Source organism: Coffea eugenioides, chromosome 6 (assembly GCF_003713205.1).
Source record: "Coffea eugenioides isolate CCC68of chromosome 6, Ceug_1.0, whole genome shotgun sequence".
NCBI classification, from domain to species: domain Eukaryota; kingdom Viridiplantae; phylum Streptophyta; class Magnoliopsida; order Gentianales; family Rubiaceae; genus Coffea; species Coffea eugenioides.
Window position 1 is genome coordinate 6,705,108 of NC_040040.1, and position 17,268 is coordinate 6,722,375.

A 17,268-nucleotide genomic window follows, 5' to 3' on the forward strand; every position below is an offset into this window, starting at 1 on the left:
GCCTATTTGATACTGAATTTTTAATAAGCCAACTAAGATGACTTCTTGGATATGTGTTTTTTTTTTAAGACCATTTTAACAACTTCCACTATCAAAAATATCATTGACCTCCTCCTATTGCTTTCAGAAAGACTTAACAATTTACCAAACCAAATTTGTAATCCCTGCACCAAGAAAATATAAAGTAAACCTCGGGCAATATATACTGCAGAGCCTTTGGAAAACTCACAAATCAACTCAAACTACCAACCAGTGCCTAAACTGTTAAGACATTTGACCTGAGTAATCTCAATTCCTGAAAATGGCTACTAAAACCATCCAGGCCCAAAGTTTCATATTCACAATGCATTAGGATCACCTTTATCTTCATCCTTCTGTAAGAGCTAATCGCTCCATCTCCAAAGCTTTCATGTACTTTTTAACGTCCCTTGTTCCACAAGTAAAGCTAACAATCAACAACATCTGTTGCCTTAGGAATACGAGTACAATTCCAAAGACATAATACAAATACCATGATTGAAGTTAAAACTTAATTCACATTATAGTCAAAAGGGTTCTTCAATGCTTTTTGCAAGATCTGTACCAGAATTCTTGAAACAGTTCACCTCATCAGCCAAATGGCATAACCACTTAATCGAATAAAATCCCACCACAAACCTCCATTAAACAGCATAGCATTTCAAACATCTCCCATGACATAACCTTATTATAAACCTCCATTCTACTCGCAGAACAAGAATCAAATGCAATTAGAAACTAAATCCACCATGTTGTAAAATATAAGCAGATCACTTCTTTTAAGCAGGCAATTACAATGGTTGAGGAATTTCAGAAAGGGTAAATCGTGTGTTGGGGAAAGGTACTACAAAGGAAAGAACGAAGGCAGAGATCATATGATAATTTGACTTTGTTGCTTAGGCAAGGAAGAATGGAAGGAAAAGAAGACAAGCACCATGGTTTCTTAAGGCACAATCCTTTAGCAATCACACGATCTTGATTTAAAATCACATCACAAGGAATTTAACTAGTGTTAATCAGAGAAAGAGTGAGAGCTGCATCAAAGAATTATGGAATTTTCACTACTTTGTCTAATAACTATAAAAGGGAAGAAATCTAAGTTGTCAAATTCTTTGAAGGTACTAGTTGCACAATTCAAACCTCTCAATTAACTAAACAGAGCCTCCTTATGAAATGAGACATAGGTATGAAAGCCTCTTTCCTTTTTAACAGAAAACAAAACAGAAAGAAGAGAAAAGCTTTTTCTTTAAAGAAAAATATCCATCAATCCCCTTTTTTCTTCCCATACATCACTCTCATCTTTCGCCCCCTTAAATATTTGGCTGCTTTCAGCATCCTACCCGAAAGCTTTTCTGTCTCAAAAATATATTAAAAAGACTTGTGCACTTCAGCAGAATCCATCACCAATGTTCCACCCCTTTCACTCAAATAACATTTAAATTTCTAGACTATGCCCCAGAAAAACAGTCTTCTAATTCATTATGTTTGGTAAGAGCTATTGCACGAGGAGGTGGGACATATGGCTTAAACAAGGGCACTATCTGAGACTTGCAGGGCTACTTCTTATTCTCATTTTGACCGATGCACTAACTTATAAAATACTTCAAATTTGGATGAAGTCCTTAACTTTACACCCTAACTGAAAGTACTAACTAGCAGAAAGAACTAATTTACATGATTATGGTATACTTAAAAAGAAAACGAAAAATTACAAAAAATATAAAAAAGGGACTTGAGAAAATTTTTTGCACATTGCTTCAGCAGGTGCCTTACATACCATTCAAGAATACATTGAAGGTGAAACTCATGCTTGCAAATAGTTACCTGTAGGAGAAAGATACAGGACGTCTCAAATTAAATGGTTTAGGACAAATTCCAGGCAACTCAAAGAGTATATATGATGGAGTTCCTTTACCGTGGATGGATCACTTTCGCAGAAGGCTTCAAGGCATATGCTGCATGAATCATCACATGCCTCCTGTATACCTCCTTCAACAAAAGCCGCGGCTGATGTCATACGATCCTCTGCCTTTTTAACCTCATCCTCCCCCGGAACCTTAAGCCATCAAGAGCTCCAAGAGAGTGAGAAATTTTTTTAAAAAAATGAAAAATGCAGAATTTAACCCAGGAGCATATTCTATAGCTTCAAAAGAATGAGAAAATTAGCAAAGGCAGCCGGAAATGATTTTTCTTCTATTCAATGAAGTTGAACAATAAATCTTTTTTGTGATGCATTCCACAGTACTAATTTTCTCATTCATTAAAAATTGGAAGTTGAAGCACCATTGCCTGCTCAGAAAACAATTCTCTTCACGAAAACAAAAAAACGTGTTGGAAATGTAACCGTGATCCGTCACAATACCCACGAATTCTTGTTGCAAAAAATATTATGTGCATCCGTCATAATTGGCTGAATTCCACAAAAAAAGATGCAAAACCCATCAAATTTCAACAAAAAATAGCAATAAAGAATGAACCTTTCGGGGCAATCAAATAGCTCTGCATACTTCAAACATCAATTTACATCAATGAAATATCAGGAAATCGACAAATGACAAATCAAAATCACAAGTTTATATTTCATGGATTTGTTCGAATTCGAAAAACGTACCTCCATTGAAAGAAGATATGGCCTAGAAAAATGGGTCAAGAAATTTCCATGGAAATTTTTAAGCCAAAGCTCTGATTTTTATCCCTTATTTTCCTGGATGAAGATAACTCTAAGTTCCCATTCAGCTAAGCCCAAATTATTCTTGGACCCAGAGACAAAGAGACAAAGAAAGAGATGGATAGAGAATAGAGAAAGAGGAAAAGCCGAAAAGGTCCAACCAAAAGCAAAGAGATGGAAAATGGAGGTCACATTCAGCTTCAGCTTTATTCTATTTTTAGCTTTTTCTTTGAACTTTTGTACTAGTAATTTTTAAGTAATATATTTCTCTTTTTTTTATTCCCGATAGCCATTTTATTTTTCTTTTGATAGATATTTGGGTCTTGAATGATACATCAAAGGAACGTTTAAAGATACACACAGATTTTAGCAGCATTGATTTAGCACTATTTTTGGGTCTTTCGATAGGCATATTATTGATTTAGTGTGGGGTGACTGGCGGTTGCTTGCTTGCTTGCTTTGATGCTCTGCCGCTTTATAATAATTGTAGCAGTTGATAAGGGATGATTAGCCTGCATTGATTTGTGACCCACATTTTTTTATCGTATCTGTTTAGAAGAGATCATTTAAATCTTTATTAATTGCACAGCCCAGGCACCGTTAAGATTTCATTTCTTCATCAATCATTGCAATAATCATGATTTCTTCATAATAATAGGTGCTACTGATCCGTCTGTTTCTTTATTCCATGAGTCCCCATTTTGATGAATAAGTAATCCAGAGAAGAAAAGAATACGTGTTACATTAATCACAGCAAAAAATCTGCGTACTCATGTGCTTATTGAAGTGTAGAACGTTAGATTGTGCACTTAAATACTACTGTCAAAGACCGGAACTGAAGACCCTTTTCAGCAAATTAATTGGCTGTTGGCCTCCTACAAGTGTTTTCAGTTGAGCAAGGTCGTATTTTTTTTTTACAAACAAAAAAAAAAAAGTTGAGACTAACTTCTGATGCCCTAATCTATATATTGTGTTTTTTTTTATATAAAAAAAAGGTGTGAGACATTTGATAAAATTGAAGTTTGAAATTTGAATCGATTAAGTTATCGAATTGTTAAATATTAAATTTAATACATTTAAGTGCATATCACATTCAGTGATAAGTGATATTTCATTTATCACTTAATTTTAAAAGCAAGTTTTGCTTAAAAAATTCAGTGCTATTTAATTAATTCAGATGTTTAATTTTTTATTATCAAACCGTCTGAATATATTAAGATCTGAATCAATTAAATTTAAGTACTAAATTTAATTATTAAATAAGGCCTAACTTCATCGAAGATATTATGGGGTAATTAACTTGAGCAAGAAAGCAAGTTGTCGGCTCTTATTGTGGCAGTCTACTATGCCCAATTTGATTTTACGTGTTAAATTCGGCTGCAACTTCCCAGGTATTCGGAAGTTTCAAGGGATGCATGAAAACATAAGTACCCTAGTATTTAAAGGCCTGTTACAATTTGTCTACCCAGACCCACTTGCACGCCTACCTTTCCCATTTTGAAATGGACAATCCAATGGTCCATGTCATGCGGTTTCGACTTGAGGCCCAACTACCTTACCGCATCCAGTCTCTTATAATACTTTTTTCAACCAACCCGTGATTCCTTTTCAATCGGTTGAATAAGAAGGACGCAATGACTACCCACTAACCACTGATGTGTTCAGGGCTAGTTCTCGGTCGATTATTTTAATTGATTATAAATTTTAATTTTGAATAATCAATTTTTGTGATATTCATGGTTTCCTTTGTACTCTGATTATACTTTTTTCTAATTACCAAAAAATTAAAATTTATAATCACTCAAAGGCAACTTTTCCTAATTCTAAAATCAGTCCAGAGCAAAAACAAAGTCAAATGTCCATCGGTTGAATAGCTGTAACAATTCTCATTTTTCCTTTCGTGGGAAATCCAAAATCTTGCAAAAGGAAAGGAGAGAGAGAAGAATATGAGAGACGGCCCAAAAATCTTACAATCACTTGGTCAGCGTGCCTATCACTTTGAGATGGATCTTGGGGAGGCTGTGGCAATTCTTTTACTAGGACGCTTTACAGTTTTGGACGAATAAAATTGTTCCATAATCACAAAATGAGAACCTGCATCCGAATAGAATATGTTTATATTCAATTGGATCCGAGCCTGAATGCCGTAGTCTTGGCCCAAACTGTACACTTTATGGGCCTGTCGGTGCCACTTTATTCCCAACACACAAATAACCAAAACAAATGAGCACCAGAAAGTATGGATACAATAATAACATTTACATGCGGATAAATTTCTAACAAGAATGATTCGTAGCCGAAAGTTGTAAAGACTAAAGCAAGGCATCCTGTAATACTACAATACAAATTAGGATGGGACTTTTTAAATCTTGGGGAATGGGTCAAAAGCAGAAGGGGAATCAGAAAAGATGAGCTTCGTTGCATGTAAACCATGTCTGTATCGGGAGGACAGCAACTTATCCTTTAAAAACGCTGAATTCCTCCGCAATGATCTACGTGATGTTGCAGTCCAGTGATTGTGAGAAATGATGAGGAATCTGATGATCAAAAGCACCTCAGCTTTTTGGTATTTTCCTTTGATTTAATTCTTCATGTCTTTGACTCTCGCCCAGGGCTTTCAGCATTTCACACGTTATAGAGCACCTCTGGTTCACACAACAAGACTAAAAGAAAGGTGTGAAAGAAGCCCAAACAAGTTTGAGGCGTTCATGAACGCTGGTATGCGTAACTCCCAATGAGTATATATTTAAGGTGCTCTAATTTCTAAAGGTGTTTTTGGGTGTATGGTGTAGACATTAGAGTTTCTGGCTTTATTTATTTATTTATTTATCAACAAGAAAGGAGTAAGATTTAAGAAACGAGAAGGAGGCGAGATTTAAACTAACACTTTCAACTCGTTAAGAGAGTTATGAGCTCATGTAACAACAATGAATGAAAGAATAAAGTAGGGCAAAAAACCTCAGCGGCCATTAAACTATTGGCGAGATCATGTTTTGGCCATCGAACTATTTTTTGTCAATAATTGGTCACTAAACAATTTAATCCGTAAATTCGTGACCATTTCGTCATTAATTGCTCTTAAGTTCTGAAATTAGCATTACACATGGCAATGTTCGGGGGCAATTTTGTCTAGCAATTTACTAATCCTATTAGGTAGTGGCTGCTGGCCTGGTAAGTAAAGCAAGAGAGGATTGTGGTTTTTTGAAGAAGAGGCAGAGTGAGAGGAAGAGCAGGAGGTGCGGTCCAAAAGACAAAACCAGCGCGGAGGCCCACCGTCAGCCTCGGATGGGAGGACCAAATCCTCCGATACTCGAAAGTAGTTTATTAAACCAGGACTCATCACAACCCCTCCTGCTTCTTGTTTGGTAGTAGTAGAGAGATGGGGCTGCCGCCTGTAGCCGTTGCTGACGTGAGGGAGGAGTACCGAACTTTGTCCTGGTGGTGGTGGTGGTGGTTCAGCTGAGACAGCCGGTTGCCTGCAGCTCAGCGATGAAGCACCCGCTTTAGACCCGTTGGAGTATCGCGGTAATGATCTCGTTGTGCTTCTTCTTCTGTTACATATTCTTCTCCTCAGGTAATTGGAGGACATTTTCTGGTGACAGTAGATATCTGTATAAGGCCAAAAGCAGGAAGCCGGTGCAACCGCAACCCCACTTCCGATGGGCGCCATGGATCCTAGACACCGTGGACAGTAGTAGAGACTAGAGACTTGAGATCGTGTATCCACCCGGGCTAGGCCTCCTAATTAATCAAGTACTACTACTAATTGGTACTGGAGTACAATTTTAAATGTGGATTTAGGACAAACAAGATAGGCTCCAAACTAGTAGCAGGGACCAATTATTTTGTTTTGATTGTAAGTCCGGACAAAATTGCAGTAAATTGCTCGACAAAATTGCTGGACTTTTAGGGTCAGTAAATTGCTGGACAAAATTGCCCCGAACATTGCCACGTGTAATGCTAATTTCAGAACTTAAGAACAATTAATGACGAAATGGTCACGGATTTACGGATTAAATTGTTTAGTGGCCAATTATTGACAAAAAATAGTTTGATGGCCAAAACATGATCTCGCCAATAGTTTAATGGCCGCTGAGGTTTTTTGCCCAATAAAGTAAGAAGAGGACTTTTTTTTTTTGGGTCAAATGACATCATCTACACCTACCCTACTCTAACCTATTTTAGAAAGGAGACTGAAGGGGATTGAACCACAATTAGTTCCATACCGGTGTATCACGCACTCATATGAATTTAAGAGAAGTCACGTTAAATGGTAACTTTGAAAGAAAACAAGATTTTAACTTTTAATCTTTCGTCTCACAAGACATGTGGTGACCAACTGCTACAAAGGTAACTTTAAATAAGAAGAGGACGAGGGCAGCGAAGTTTGTGCTTGCAGTTTATTGTGCAATAACACACAATGTCTGAATAATTTCTGAAGTCGCTAGTCCTTGGGCCATAAGTCCATGTGAATTATGACTGAAGCAGTGAGTTGAAGTAACACAAATTGGCTCTATTACCTTACTGTCTGGTCAAGGACATTAGTTCGGGTCCCCCAGACTGGCGCTTCCTGCGGGAAAGCCCAAACACGAGGACAAAGGGACCATTTTTGCAACCATGTGGTGATAATTGCAACGAAATTCTAAAAACCACCTGGGGACTCCTGTCTCCTGCGACCAGCTGGAGTACTACACTTACTGGCTCGACGGTGACTCCACATCTCCCAAGTACAACCTGCATAAAAAAAAACTTCTCTCTCTCTCTCTTGCCTGCCTGCATCTTTTCTCGAGGATCGTCTTGTTTTGTTTTGATCATCATCAATCATCACAGGGAGTATTTTCAGAAATCATCATGGGCTTTTTTTCATTTCTGCCTCTGAAATGAACATTGGTTTATACTTTAAATCGTGGTGTCAGGGGCAGAATTACGGGATTCAAGAATGGATTTGCATATAGCAGCTTCAAGCAAGTAACTACTCGAGAATCTGCTACTGCCCTGTTCGGAAGATGAGTTTTTTGGGAGTTTATCTAAAATTTTATTGTAATTTACTGTAGAAACTTTTTAAAAAATTTTTGAAATGTATAGATTTTTTAATATTTTAAAGTGTAAAGTTTAAAAACTTTAAAAAAATTTTGAAATTACTGTAATTAAAATTTTTAAAAAACTTGTAGCAGACAAACTTGATAAAAAACTTGGGTTCCAAACATTATATCTAGCTGATTCTAAAGTGGTGTTTGACAATTTTGATGAAGCCTCCTCTCCTCCAGCAGCAACCCCATCAGTACATCTAATTAATTAATGCTTGTTATCAGTTATCACCACTAATAATAATAATAATAATAATAATTGCGTAGTTAATAGAGAGTAGTATTAATTACAAAGATTTTCTTGCCATTTTATTAGTTGATGAATAGTACTCCCTCCGTCCCACTTTGAAAATTCCATTTCTTTTTTCACACAATTTAAGAAAAAATAATTAACTTTGTTGGAAAATAAATTTAGATTGCTATTTTCCTAAAATACCCTCACATTAAATAGAGTACAACTTTATGGGAACTTGAATTGATGGTAAAAAAAGAATTAACTCTCATTAAATGGGGTAGGTTTATAGTAACAACAACTTACATTGAATAAGGACATTTTAGAAAAATTAAAATACAACTACATTTTTCAATTGGAAAGTGGACTACAATTTGGAACAGACGAAAAAGGAAAACGGGACTATCAAAATGGGACGGAGGGAGTAGTATATAAAAGTTCCTCAGATGCGATTGGAAATGGTCCCACAAGAGACAAAGATAAACAATTGGGCTCCACGAAATGTCTGGATCCGAATAGATTCAACTAGTAGCCAAATTTCTAAATGCTGTTACGTGGTAGTAGTACTTGCTTGTTAGGTAAAAGTACCTGAAAAAAAAATCTACTGTTCCTCCCCCCCCCAAACAAACAAACACCAAAAAAAAAAATATATATATATATATATATATATATATAGCCAAGATGATCCGGCAATTTTTTTGAACCATTAATTTGGAAAGACAACCATTAATTAAAGTGAGACCAATAATAATGAATCCAATCCACGTCAATTTCGTAATCTTTTCTTTTACAACCATGACACTTTCCGTCGAAGCAATAATTAGCAGCAGATAAAACGTGAACTAATTTGTCAAACCAACAAAATACTATACACATGTACAAATCGAACACCACTACATCTTAAATCATATCCAATCCACTTCAGCTTGACACGCCATCATGTCTTCCTCACTTCAGCTTGACAGCTGACAAGCAATCATTTTTTTTAAACAAAAAAAAAAAAAATATATATATATATATATATATATATATACAGTACTATACTCTGATTTCTGTCCCAAATTACCGCATCCATTCCAACAAGTTATTTGGATATTGTGAAACGGAAACACATTTGATCGTGACATTTCAACAAATTCTGAAGATTTTACTAATTCCCAAATGAAAAAATGAAAAAATGAACCCGATGGATGATAAGATAAGCTGCCTTATTCAACAAAAAAATGTATTAGCGCCGCTATTGATTTTCTGTACATCAATCACCAAATTAAGAAGGGAGACAAATTATTCCCCTCTTGAGTTGAGTTTACAGAAGAAACCACCACCAAATATGATTGACAATTACATCTTACAAGAAACAGGAAAAATGCAGGGAAAAAAAATCAACCCAGTAAATTAAAAAAATAAAAGGAAAAAAAAAACTGAAACATTTACTGGGACGAATATTTGTTTCGTCAATTCCCCCATCCCCCCTTTTAAATCTTTTACAGCGACGAATTTACGGCGGAGTCGCTCCTCTGGGAGGGACTTCTCCAAAATCCAGTGCTGTAAAATTTGTCCCACATTTCCTTCTCTAGCTCCACCACGTCTTTATCCGACTCCGCCGTGAGAAGTGGGCCCGGGAGGGGGTGGAGCTGGAATAGCTCGACGTCATTGCAGCCGCATTTCCGGGGCGGCAAATGTCCCCCATTCTTCACCTTGCGGCGCCGTTTCTGCCTCAGTGCCTTCCGACATAGCCCCGCCGGTACTTTATAGACGGCCAAGACCAGCAAATTCACCAGCCCGCACGGGCAGCAGCAGCAGACTGCCACGCATTCGGCAGCGGTCCCTCCCACGACCTCCGCCACCCGCTTGCTTCCTCGGCGCGAGCCGGTTTCTTCTTGGCTCAGGAGTGGCTGCCGGCGGTCCGTATAAGACGGGGGCGCCCGCAGAACAATTTGTTTCGTCATGAAAAAAGAGCAGCAAATGATTTGGAAATTAATCCTCAAGTGCCCCCGAATTAACTCTTGATTATATATTCATTCATGTAAACGGCTTCTTAGCTAAACAGGAAACGGAACAGCCGCTGTTGCTGCTGTGTTGGGTCTATTCAAATATTTGAATCGACCCAAATTGTGGATCAGATATACGAAGCGCTAGAAGAAAGAATGAGGCGGATGTTCAGCCATAGGTGGGAGGATGGTTTTTTTGTTGGGGAGGGGAAGGAAACGGTCGTAAACCTCGCTAGGAAGGAAATGACGGGGATAAAGATGGTTGTTGGTGATGTTTTAATAATTTGCCCAGTAAGATTTTTAATTTTTCTTTTTTTTTTTTTTTAACAAAAATCCCTCCCGAAAGAGTAGGAAAAGGACAGAGCTTTTTGAGTTCAGAAATATTCCAGGAGATATTGTTTGGATTGACCGATTCTAATGGGGATTGGGAAATTTCCGATTTCTTTGCATTTGTCTGTGCTCTTTGGGTGGTCCAAGAGCTACAGAGATTTGTTGCAGAAAAAGGGTTGAAGCCGAGCGAGACAGAAAGGAAAGAGAAGAGGAAGAGGAAGAGGATTATGGGGCTAAAGAGTGAGTGATCGAGACGGCGTACATATATAGGAGGAAAGTGAATATGGAGATGGATTGTGTAACGGATGTTGAAACGCATACAATACAATGCCGAAATCAGGAATTGCACAGCATAATGCTGACTTATTGAAGATATATTATTATACATATAAAGGGGAAAAGTAGGGATAAATGGTGAGACTGCAATTTGTTGGAGCGGTGATTCAAAGTGTGAAACGCGCAAGACGAGAAAACGTAAGAGCAGGCTGTCCGTTTGAGCAGGATTTGTATTACCGGCAAAGGACAGACAAACAAGTATCCAGGACCCGGATTAGTCTTTCTATTTTTTTTTTGATTAAAGGATAAATGGTTGGTCCATAGACGTCCAGGGAGACACGTCGTGTGTGATGAACTGAACCGATGATGCTTTTTCTCCCCCCCCCCCCCCTCTCTAATTGAGGTGGTCTTTTGAATCTTTTTTCTTAATAAAATGGAGAAAAAAGTTAAAAGGTGGTCTGTAGGGACTTTAACGCTTTGACCGCCTTTACGCAAGGACTAAGGACTGGTAGCATCGCCAACTGCGTATTGATGTTATTGTTGATGATGTTTAAAGTGTTTTTGAGAGTTGAGATTTTAAAATATCACTTTAAGTCGTTAACCAGCAGATGAGATAAATTCGATCTAAATTAATAAGTCAAATTGTGCAATCAAGTCGAATTTGAATTCAAATTCGTATAAATTGAGACCAATTTAACTTATTGGAGCCCAATCGACTTTTAAAAATTTTAATTTATATTTTATATAATTTTATACAATGGATTGAATAAACATTTCATAGTAATAAATAAAAATATGTGTGTATAATCTCGATTAAACTCAACACAATTTTGAACTTTATATATTAGACTTAATTTTGAGCTCGTCGAGCAATTCATATTGCTCGAATTCAAGGAACTTTTTTGATCGAGCAAACTCATAGGTAAGGTCATAAGACCTTAATTTACACCATAGTGAACGTAAGGTCATAAGACCTTATTTTTGACATCCAGTGCTGTCTTATGTGGCGAACATAAGACATCTTAAGTAGGGCAACATAAGACATCTTAATTAATTAAGCTTGATGAATGCGGTATCAAAACTATTATCGAGAGGAGGGTTATTGGGTTGTTCTGTATACGCTAACTATGGATGTTGAAGATCAATGCGTTGGCATATTTGTTAACTACCTACGTCGTTGACTTATAAAGGTCCTAATCGTGTTTAGATTGTAATTTCTTAGAGTTTTTGTAAAAGTTATATTGTAGCAATTTGATATATGTAAATTAAAAAAATAATTAAGAAACGTGTTTACGGAGAACGTTTTTCGGTAGGAAATCCCTTTCCAAACAAGGGTTCTCTCTCATTTGTCTCGGTAGTAGCAGTACAAGGACTTGTTTGTTGCCCGTACATCCAATCAATGTAACGTAACTTCATGTTGAAAGAGATTTTAAGAGCCAAGGTTTTGTAGTCTAAGTTCAAATGTTTGCCATTTTGGTAGAAGAAAAAGTTTCTTCCTCTTTCGCTTTCACACTCCAGGTATCTAGACCGCATCCATTGTCGGCTTAATTACAAAAACGAATAGTAGTACGACCTCCCACATTACTGACATACAGTAAGTTGGAAAATCGATTGCTACTTGGCATCATACCAGAGACCTTATTGAAGTACTTTCGGCAAGAATTTGATCAGAACCTTCTTTTTAACTCGCCATGAAATTGCACTAGTGTGTTTCATGCACTATTATTGACTTCTCTCTCTTATTCTTTTTCTTGGGGAAGGGGGGGGGGGGGGGTGCTGCTGTTCTTTTTGTTTTGTTTTTTGGCTTAACCATGAGTCCATTTTGATTAGTTTAGAAGCTATTAAATATTTATAGTATGCTGCACATAACGTGCCACAGCAGCAGCTTAGACAGCTGAGTCGTACACTTGAATCGTTACCGGATCTTGTGAAAATCCGCTTGTGTATAATTTGATGTGATGCCCACTTTCGCTCGATGGGAGGCTGGACGGGACTTGCAAAATTAACCCCAAAGTTGTGACAGCTCAAATCCACCAAAAATGTAATCAATATATTAGTAGCAACCTTTGCTTGCCGAAAGGAGAGACGCTATTCAAGAGATGAGAAAACGGGTAGTTAATTTCCTTTACATAAATATTTCTCATCACTTACTTCGTCAATAAACCAATCATTAAGTTTGGGCACGTGGCCTGCTTTGACTTGCCCATTCTTCCTACACAAAAATTATATATATATTTTAAATAAATGTGTTAATTATTTTTTTGATCTCATATACATTAAATCGTTACAGTATATCTATTAATATTTACAATAGTAGTAAATGAAAAACTTTAACATTCTTCGTATCCTCCTGACTGAAATTGACTCGTTTGTACTGATTTGTATGATGTGGGTATGAAAAACAATTCAATAAAAAAAAATAATTAAGCTCATCCTATTCATTACCTTTTTATCTTCTTGCACTAGCCATATTGAGAGCATAATCTAGATTCGGAAAAATAAAATAAAAAACACTTCATACATTTTTAATAATTTGGCTGTGTCTTAAACTCGTTTATTCATTATCATTCTAGCATTAAAAAAGCTTCATTTACTGCCGTTGATATTACACACAATTAGCAGAGTTGTAAGGACATCGGTCCATTTAAAGTGGTGGGAAGCATCTATCCTGCGTCCAGTCCATAACAGCCCAACTTATAGTCGCCGCATCCATAAGGATTGACCCAAGTTCGATTGTTTTGGATGGCGTATACAAACAGGAAACCACAAAGACTGGGCCTCGCTCTTCCCCCAATCCCGCTTCTTGCTCGAGTTTCGTTTCTCATTTTCCTCCAAAAAATAGCAGGTAGATGCCACACTAAAAAAAGAAATAAGGAAAGAATAATAAACCGGCAATTCGAAAATGTCGAGATGCCTTGCAAAAATAAAAAGGAAAAATAAAAAGGCAAAATTTGAGGATATCATTCCACAATGGGAAAATTGACTACAAAAAATAATAAAAGATAAAAAAAAAGAGTAAAATGATGAAACATGCATTAAACCGTTCACAATTCTGAAACTTCCACTTAGTACCCAGGTCAGTTGCGAACAACCAATACAATTATTATTTGCACAAAGTATCATGCATAGACACTCATCAGCAAATTCAAACGTCAAAGAACTTTTTTTTTTTTCCAGTACAAAACAAGAAATTAAAAAGAAAAGGCATGGAAAATTTATACTAGTTCAATGCATCTACATTAGTTACTTAAGGCCTTTAAACTCCCTATCTTTTATGATCCCTTTATACAAAGCCTGCCAATTGAGGGGCAATGTCTCCAACTTTTCTTCACGTGCACGCTTTGGACACGCCACACCGCGCAGATCATTCTTCTTTGGCTCTGCATTCTGGCTTGAAGCCGCACGACGTGGCACAGCATCATCTGCAAACCTCACCTTCTTCAGTCGTTGATTTTTCTTAGACCCTGCAACCATTTCAGAAATCCATTTTGTTACCTGCAGGGAAAAACAAATGAACTAGACCCCAAAAAAATTTAATTTTTTTTTTCTTGTTGGAAGTCAACTCATGCATCGTGTTTCACGAAAGAAACATCAATGGATCAAAAAGCAAAGAAACCGAATAATATATATAGACTCCGTAAAGATGAAGAAACGAAGAAAAGGTAACAGGGCTGGTAATTTTTAACCTATCTCAAGCTCCATCTTCTCCATAAAATCCGAAAGGAGGCGTTTGTGGAGTTGCATGGCTAGAAGAGCAACGCTTCCGGACACAGCGAAAACAGCCATCAACCCGGTTCCCAAGGAATTATTATCCATGCTGTTGATGATCTGCTTCAAGGATTAATTTGTGGAATTAATCTTCCTCCAGCTAGCTTTCTTCTTCGTCTCAAGGGTCATTAATGATTGGTCCGGTGAAAGACGATGGGATGATCAGCCATAACTCGGACACAAAGAAATGGAATGCGGAATGGAAAGAAGGAGAGAAATTGCATTTGAAGAGTAAAGTGGTAATAGCTGGTAGAAAAAGAATGGAATATTTTGGGATGGAAAGGAAGGCTTAGCCACCTGCTCTTTTCTTTAATTTTTGTCAAGAAAATGACATCAAACTCGAGACGGACAAGATAACCAATGGTGTTGACTCTTTCTTTTTATTATAACCTCACCCAACCAAAAGCCTTTACCAACAACCGTTGTTATTATTTATCACCCGGAAGAAAATCCTAAAGAGGGCATAGAAAGTACAGGAAATACCTACACAAGGCTGAAAGGGCAATGCAGTCTTAGAAAAATCAACGCATCCATGATGATTCTGAGAAAAACCAACCGTCAAAATATACATATGGGAAAGCAACAGCAAGCGAACTTGTGTGCTGCGTAGTTCATAGCCCAAGGTAATTGGTTGTTTGGAGTAGCGTGGAATTGTGGGGGAAATGACATATGTTGGGTATAAATCTAAATTTGTGTTTCGTCTGCTGGTCACTACTAATTAACAGAATGACTTGGGGTTGAGCCTTTTCCTCATTTCTTTGTCAAAGAAAATTGTCAGCCATTCCTCTATGATAGACGAATAAAGAAGGAAAATCGTACAGATAAATAAAAAAGTCTCTGGTGACTGCGGATTAAAACTATGAAAGGAGGAGTCTAGAATATAGCGTTGTAGCATTTCCACCATTAATTAGCATCTGCTAATTAATTAACGTCTTTAAATCCCATTAAAGCTCCAGGCTCAGTACTTGAAATATCAAACGTAAAAAAGATTTGAGGCGCTGCTGAAAACGTTGTGTCTCAGAATAGAGGAGCGCTTGGAAACTTCTTGAAGTTAATTACATCCGACAAGCACATGACCACGCTAGACGGGCATGGTAGGCGGTACACGCCTTCAAAATGTCTGAATAGGAAGGTGTTGAGTCACTTGAGTAGTTGGGCCTGGCCATGAAGAGTTAGATGCTCGTCTCTTTTTTTTTTTTTGGTTTAAAATATAACATTGTTACAATTGGTCCAATACTTGAAAAAAAAGGAAGGAAGATGAACCTTTTTAATCTATTAAAAGACTTGGAAAGAGTTAAATAACTTTCGACCGCGTTTCTAAAAATGCAGTCAAAGTGGTTCGACCCTTGACCTCTACATCTAATGAGGGACTTAGTTGATTAGATCCTTGTCAAAGAAAGGTAAAACACAAGTTTGGACAAATTTGGTGCTGTAGCTCCGAGGAGATTTTGGCTTTCTTTATTTCAAACACACAAAGTTACAAATACTTCATCCATCTAGTCCCCAAGAAGTCTCTAGAAATGTCCCTTAGGCCTCCAATTCACCCCAAAGAAGAAAAATAACACAGTCCTACGGAAATTTTGGCTTCCTCTCGACTCAAAAAAGGGGGAGAAAAAGTCATACTAGCAAAGTTTCCATAGAGAATATAAGAGGAATTGTAATCAGAAAAAACATCACTGGAATGTTAGTATTATCGCATTCCATTCTAAGTTGAAAATAATGTAAGAATTATACTACTAATCATCAAATTGTTATTATTGGTAGTATAATTAAATGGTGCATTTGGGACGAAGAAGTATAAGTACGAGGTATCGAATTTGAGTCTTTTTACTCATAATTTTTTTTTTTTTTTAAAAAAAAGGTACCCTTGCCAAGGAACGTGGATCTTGCAGAACAGCCTGGATTACGTATTGGGCCTACATAAAATTGGCCCAATGTACAAGTGTTGTCCCTGTTCGCGGCCAGAAGTTCGTAAACTAATAGCTCACAACATATAAACAAGGTGGATCCGTGGCGCAATGGTAGCGCGTCTGACTCCAGATCAGAAGGTTGCGTGTTCGATTCACGTCGGGTTCAACTCCTGTTTTGTTTCCCTGCAGCATGTTGATCGCAGATATTTTTCCGTTCTTTTTTATTTGGGCTTAGGAAGATTGTATGGTGCCTTTGTCATTTCTTTCCTTCTTCCTGTTTTTCTTTTATGCGAAAATTTGTAGTACGATTACACTAAAAAAAGATGAAGAATTTTTTTTTTTGATGGAAAAAGATGAAGAAGTTTAACAAGCAATTACTGCCAATGTGACAAAGTAATACTAGCACATTCCTTGAACTAATCTCTTCTTTTCAGGAGGTGTTGTGCGAATTGAGCGAGTTTTTTTTTTTTTGGGTAATATATACAGAATTCCTAATTCTGCCCCACAAAAGTTCAATGGAGATTAGAGTTGTTAAATGAGCCGAACTATTTGGTAGCTCAGTTCGTTTCGACTCATCTATATTCGTAAAAAACTCGTTCGAAATCTTAAACGAACTAAATTTGAACGAATTTTTTTGTTCAATTAATAATCAAGTGAACTCGAACATGTTCGTGAGTTTTGACAAACGTTCACGAATATGAACATAATTATCATTTGACAAATTTTAGAGTTAATTTTATGACTGGACTTTCATATTTGGAAGGCATATTGCTTTGTTTTATTTGTTATTTTTATATTAATGTTAGTTATATAGTTAATGAATAATAAAATTTAGTCACTTAGTGCTTTAATTGTTTTTTAGAATGATTAATGAATTGTATGGCATATTTAAGACTTAAAATAATCTGGATTCGAGCATGTTTGCGAACGACTCGTTTAACATAAACGAATCGAACACAAACATAAACTTTGCTTAACAAGTTGAATA

The 17,268-nt window shown here is 36.9% G+C and overlaps 2 protein-coding genes, 1 long non-coding RNA gene and 1 other non-coding gene across 4 annotated transcripts; 1 reads left to right on the top strand and 3 right to left on the bottom strand.

The window, feature by feature from the left end:
* Nucleotides 1–1,786: 1,786 nt before the first annotated feature.
* Nucleotides 1,787–2,870, bottom strand: LOC113776027. The gene is made up of 3 exons (XR_003468964.1): nucleotides 2,630–2,870; nucleotides 1,934–2,074; nucleotides 1,787–1,842 (listed from the first exon to the last, which is right to left on the bottom strand). It is a non-coding gene; the product is annotated as an uncharacterized LOC113776027 (long non-coding RNA).
* Nucleotides 2,871–9,489: 6,619 nt separating this feature from the next.
* On the bottom strand, nucleotides 9,490–9,954 carry LOC113773463. The gene has a single exon (XM_027318110.1). It carries the CDS (start codon nucleotides 9,952–9,954, stop codon nucleotides 9,490–9,492), a length of 465 nt encoding a protein of 154 aa, XP_027173911.1.
* Nucleotides 9,955–13,648: 3,694 nt separating this feature from the next.
* LOC113775960 lies at nucleotides 13,649–14,840 on the bottom strand. Its single transcript, XM_027321020.1, has 2 exons — nucleotides 14,289–14,840; nucleotides 13,649–14,066 (listed from the first exon to the last, which is right to left on the bottom strand). The coding sequence occupies exons 1-2, from the start codon at nucleotides 14,416–14,418 to the stop codon at nucleotides 13,846–13,848; spliced, it is 351 nt and encodes a 116-aa protein (XP_027176821.1). The 5' UTR covers nucleotides 14,419–14,840; the 3' UTR covers nucleotides 13,649–13,845.
* Nucleotides 14,841–16,374: 1,534 nt separating this feature from the next.
* Nucleotides 16,375–16,446, top strand: TRNAW-CCA. Its single transcript has one exon. It is a non-coding gene; the product is annotated as a tRNA-Trp (tRNA).
* Nucleotides 16,447–17,268: the final 822 nt, after the last annotated feature.

Coding starts and splice junctions, on each gene's coding strand:
- LOC113775960 (XM_027321020.1), bottom strand. CDS start 14,418: ATGGATAATAATTCCTTGGGAACCGGGTTGATGGCTGTTTTCGCTGTG. Junction 14,067..14,288: donor GAAGATGGAGCTTGAGATAG/GTTAAAAATTAC, acceptor AAATGGTTGCAG/GGTCTAAGAAAAATCAACGA.
- LOC113773463 (XM_027318110.1), bottom strand. CDS start 9,954: ATGACGAAACAAATTGTTCTGCGGGCGCCCCCGTCTTATACGGACCGC.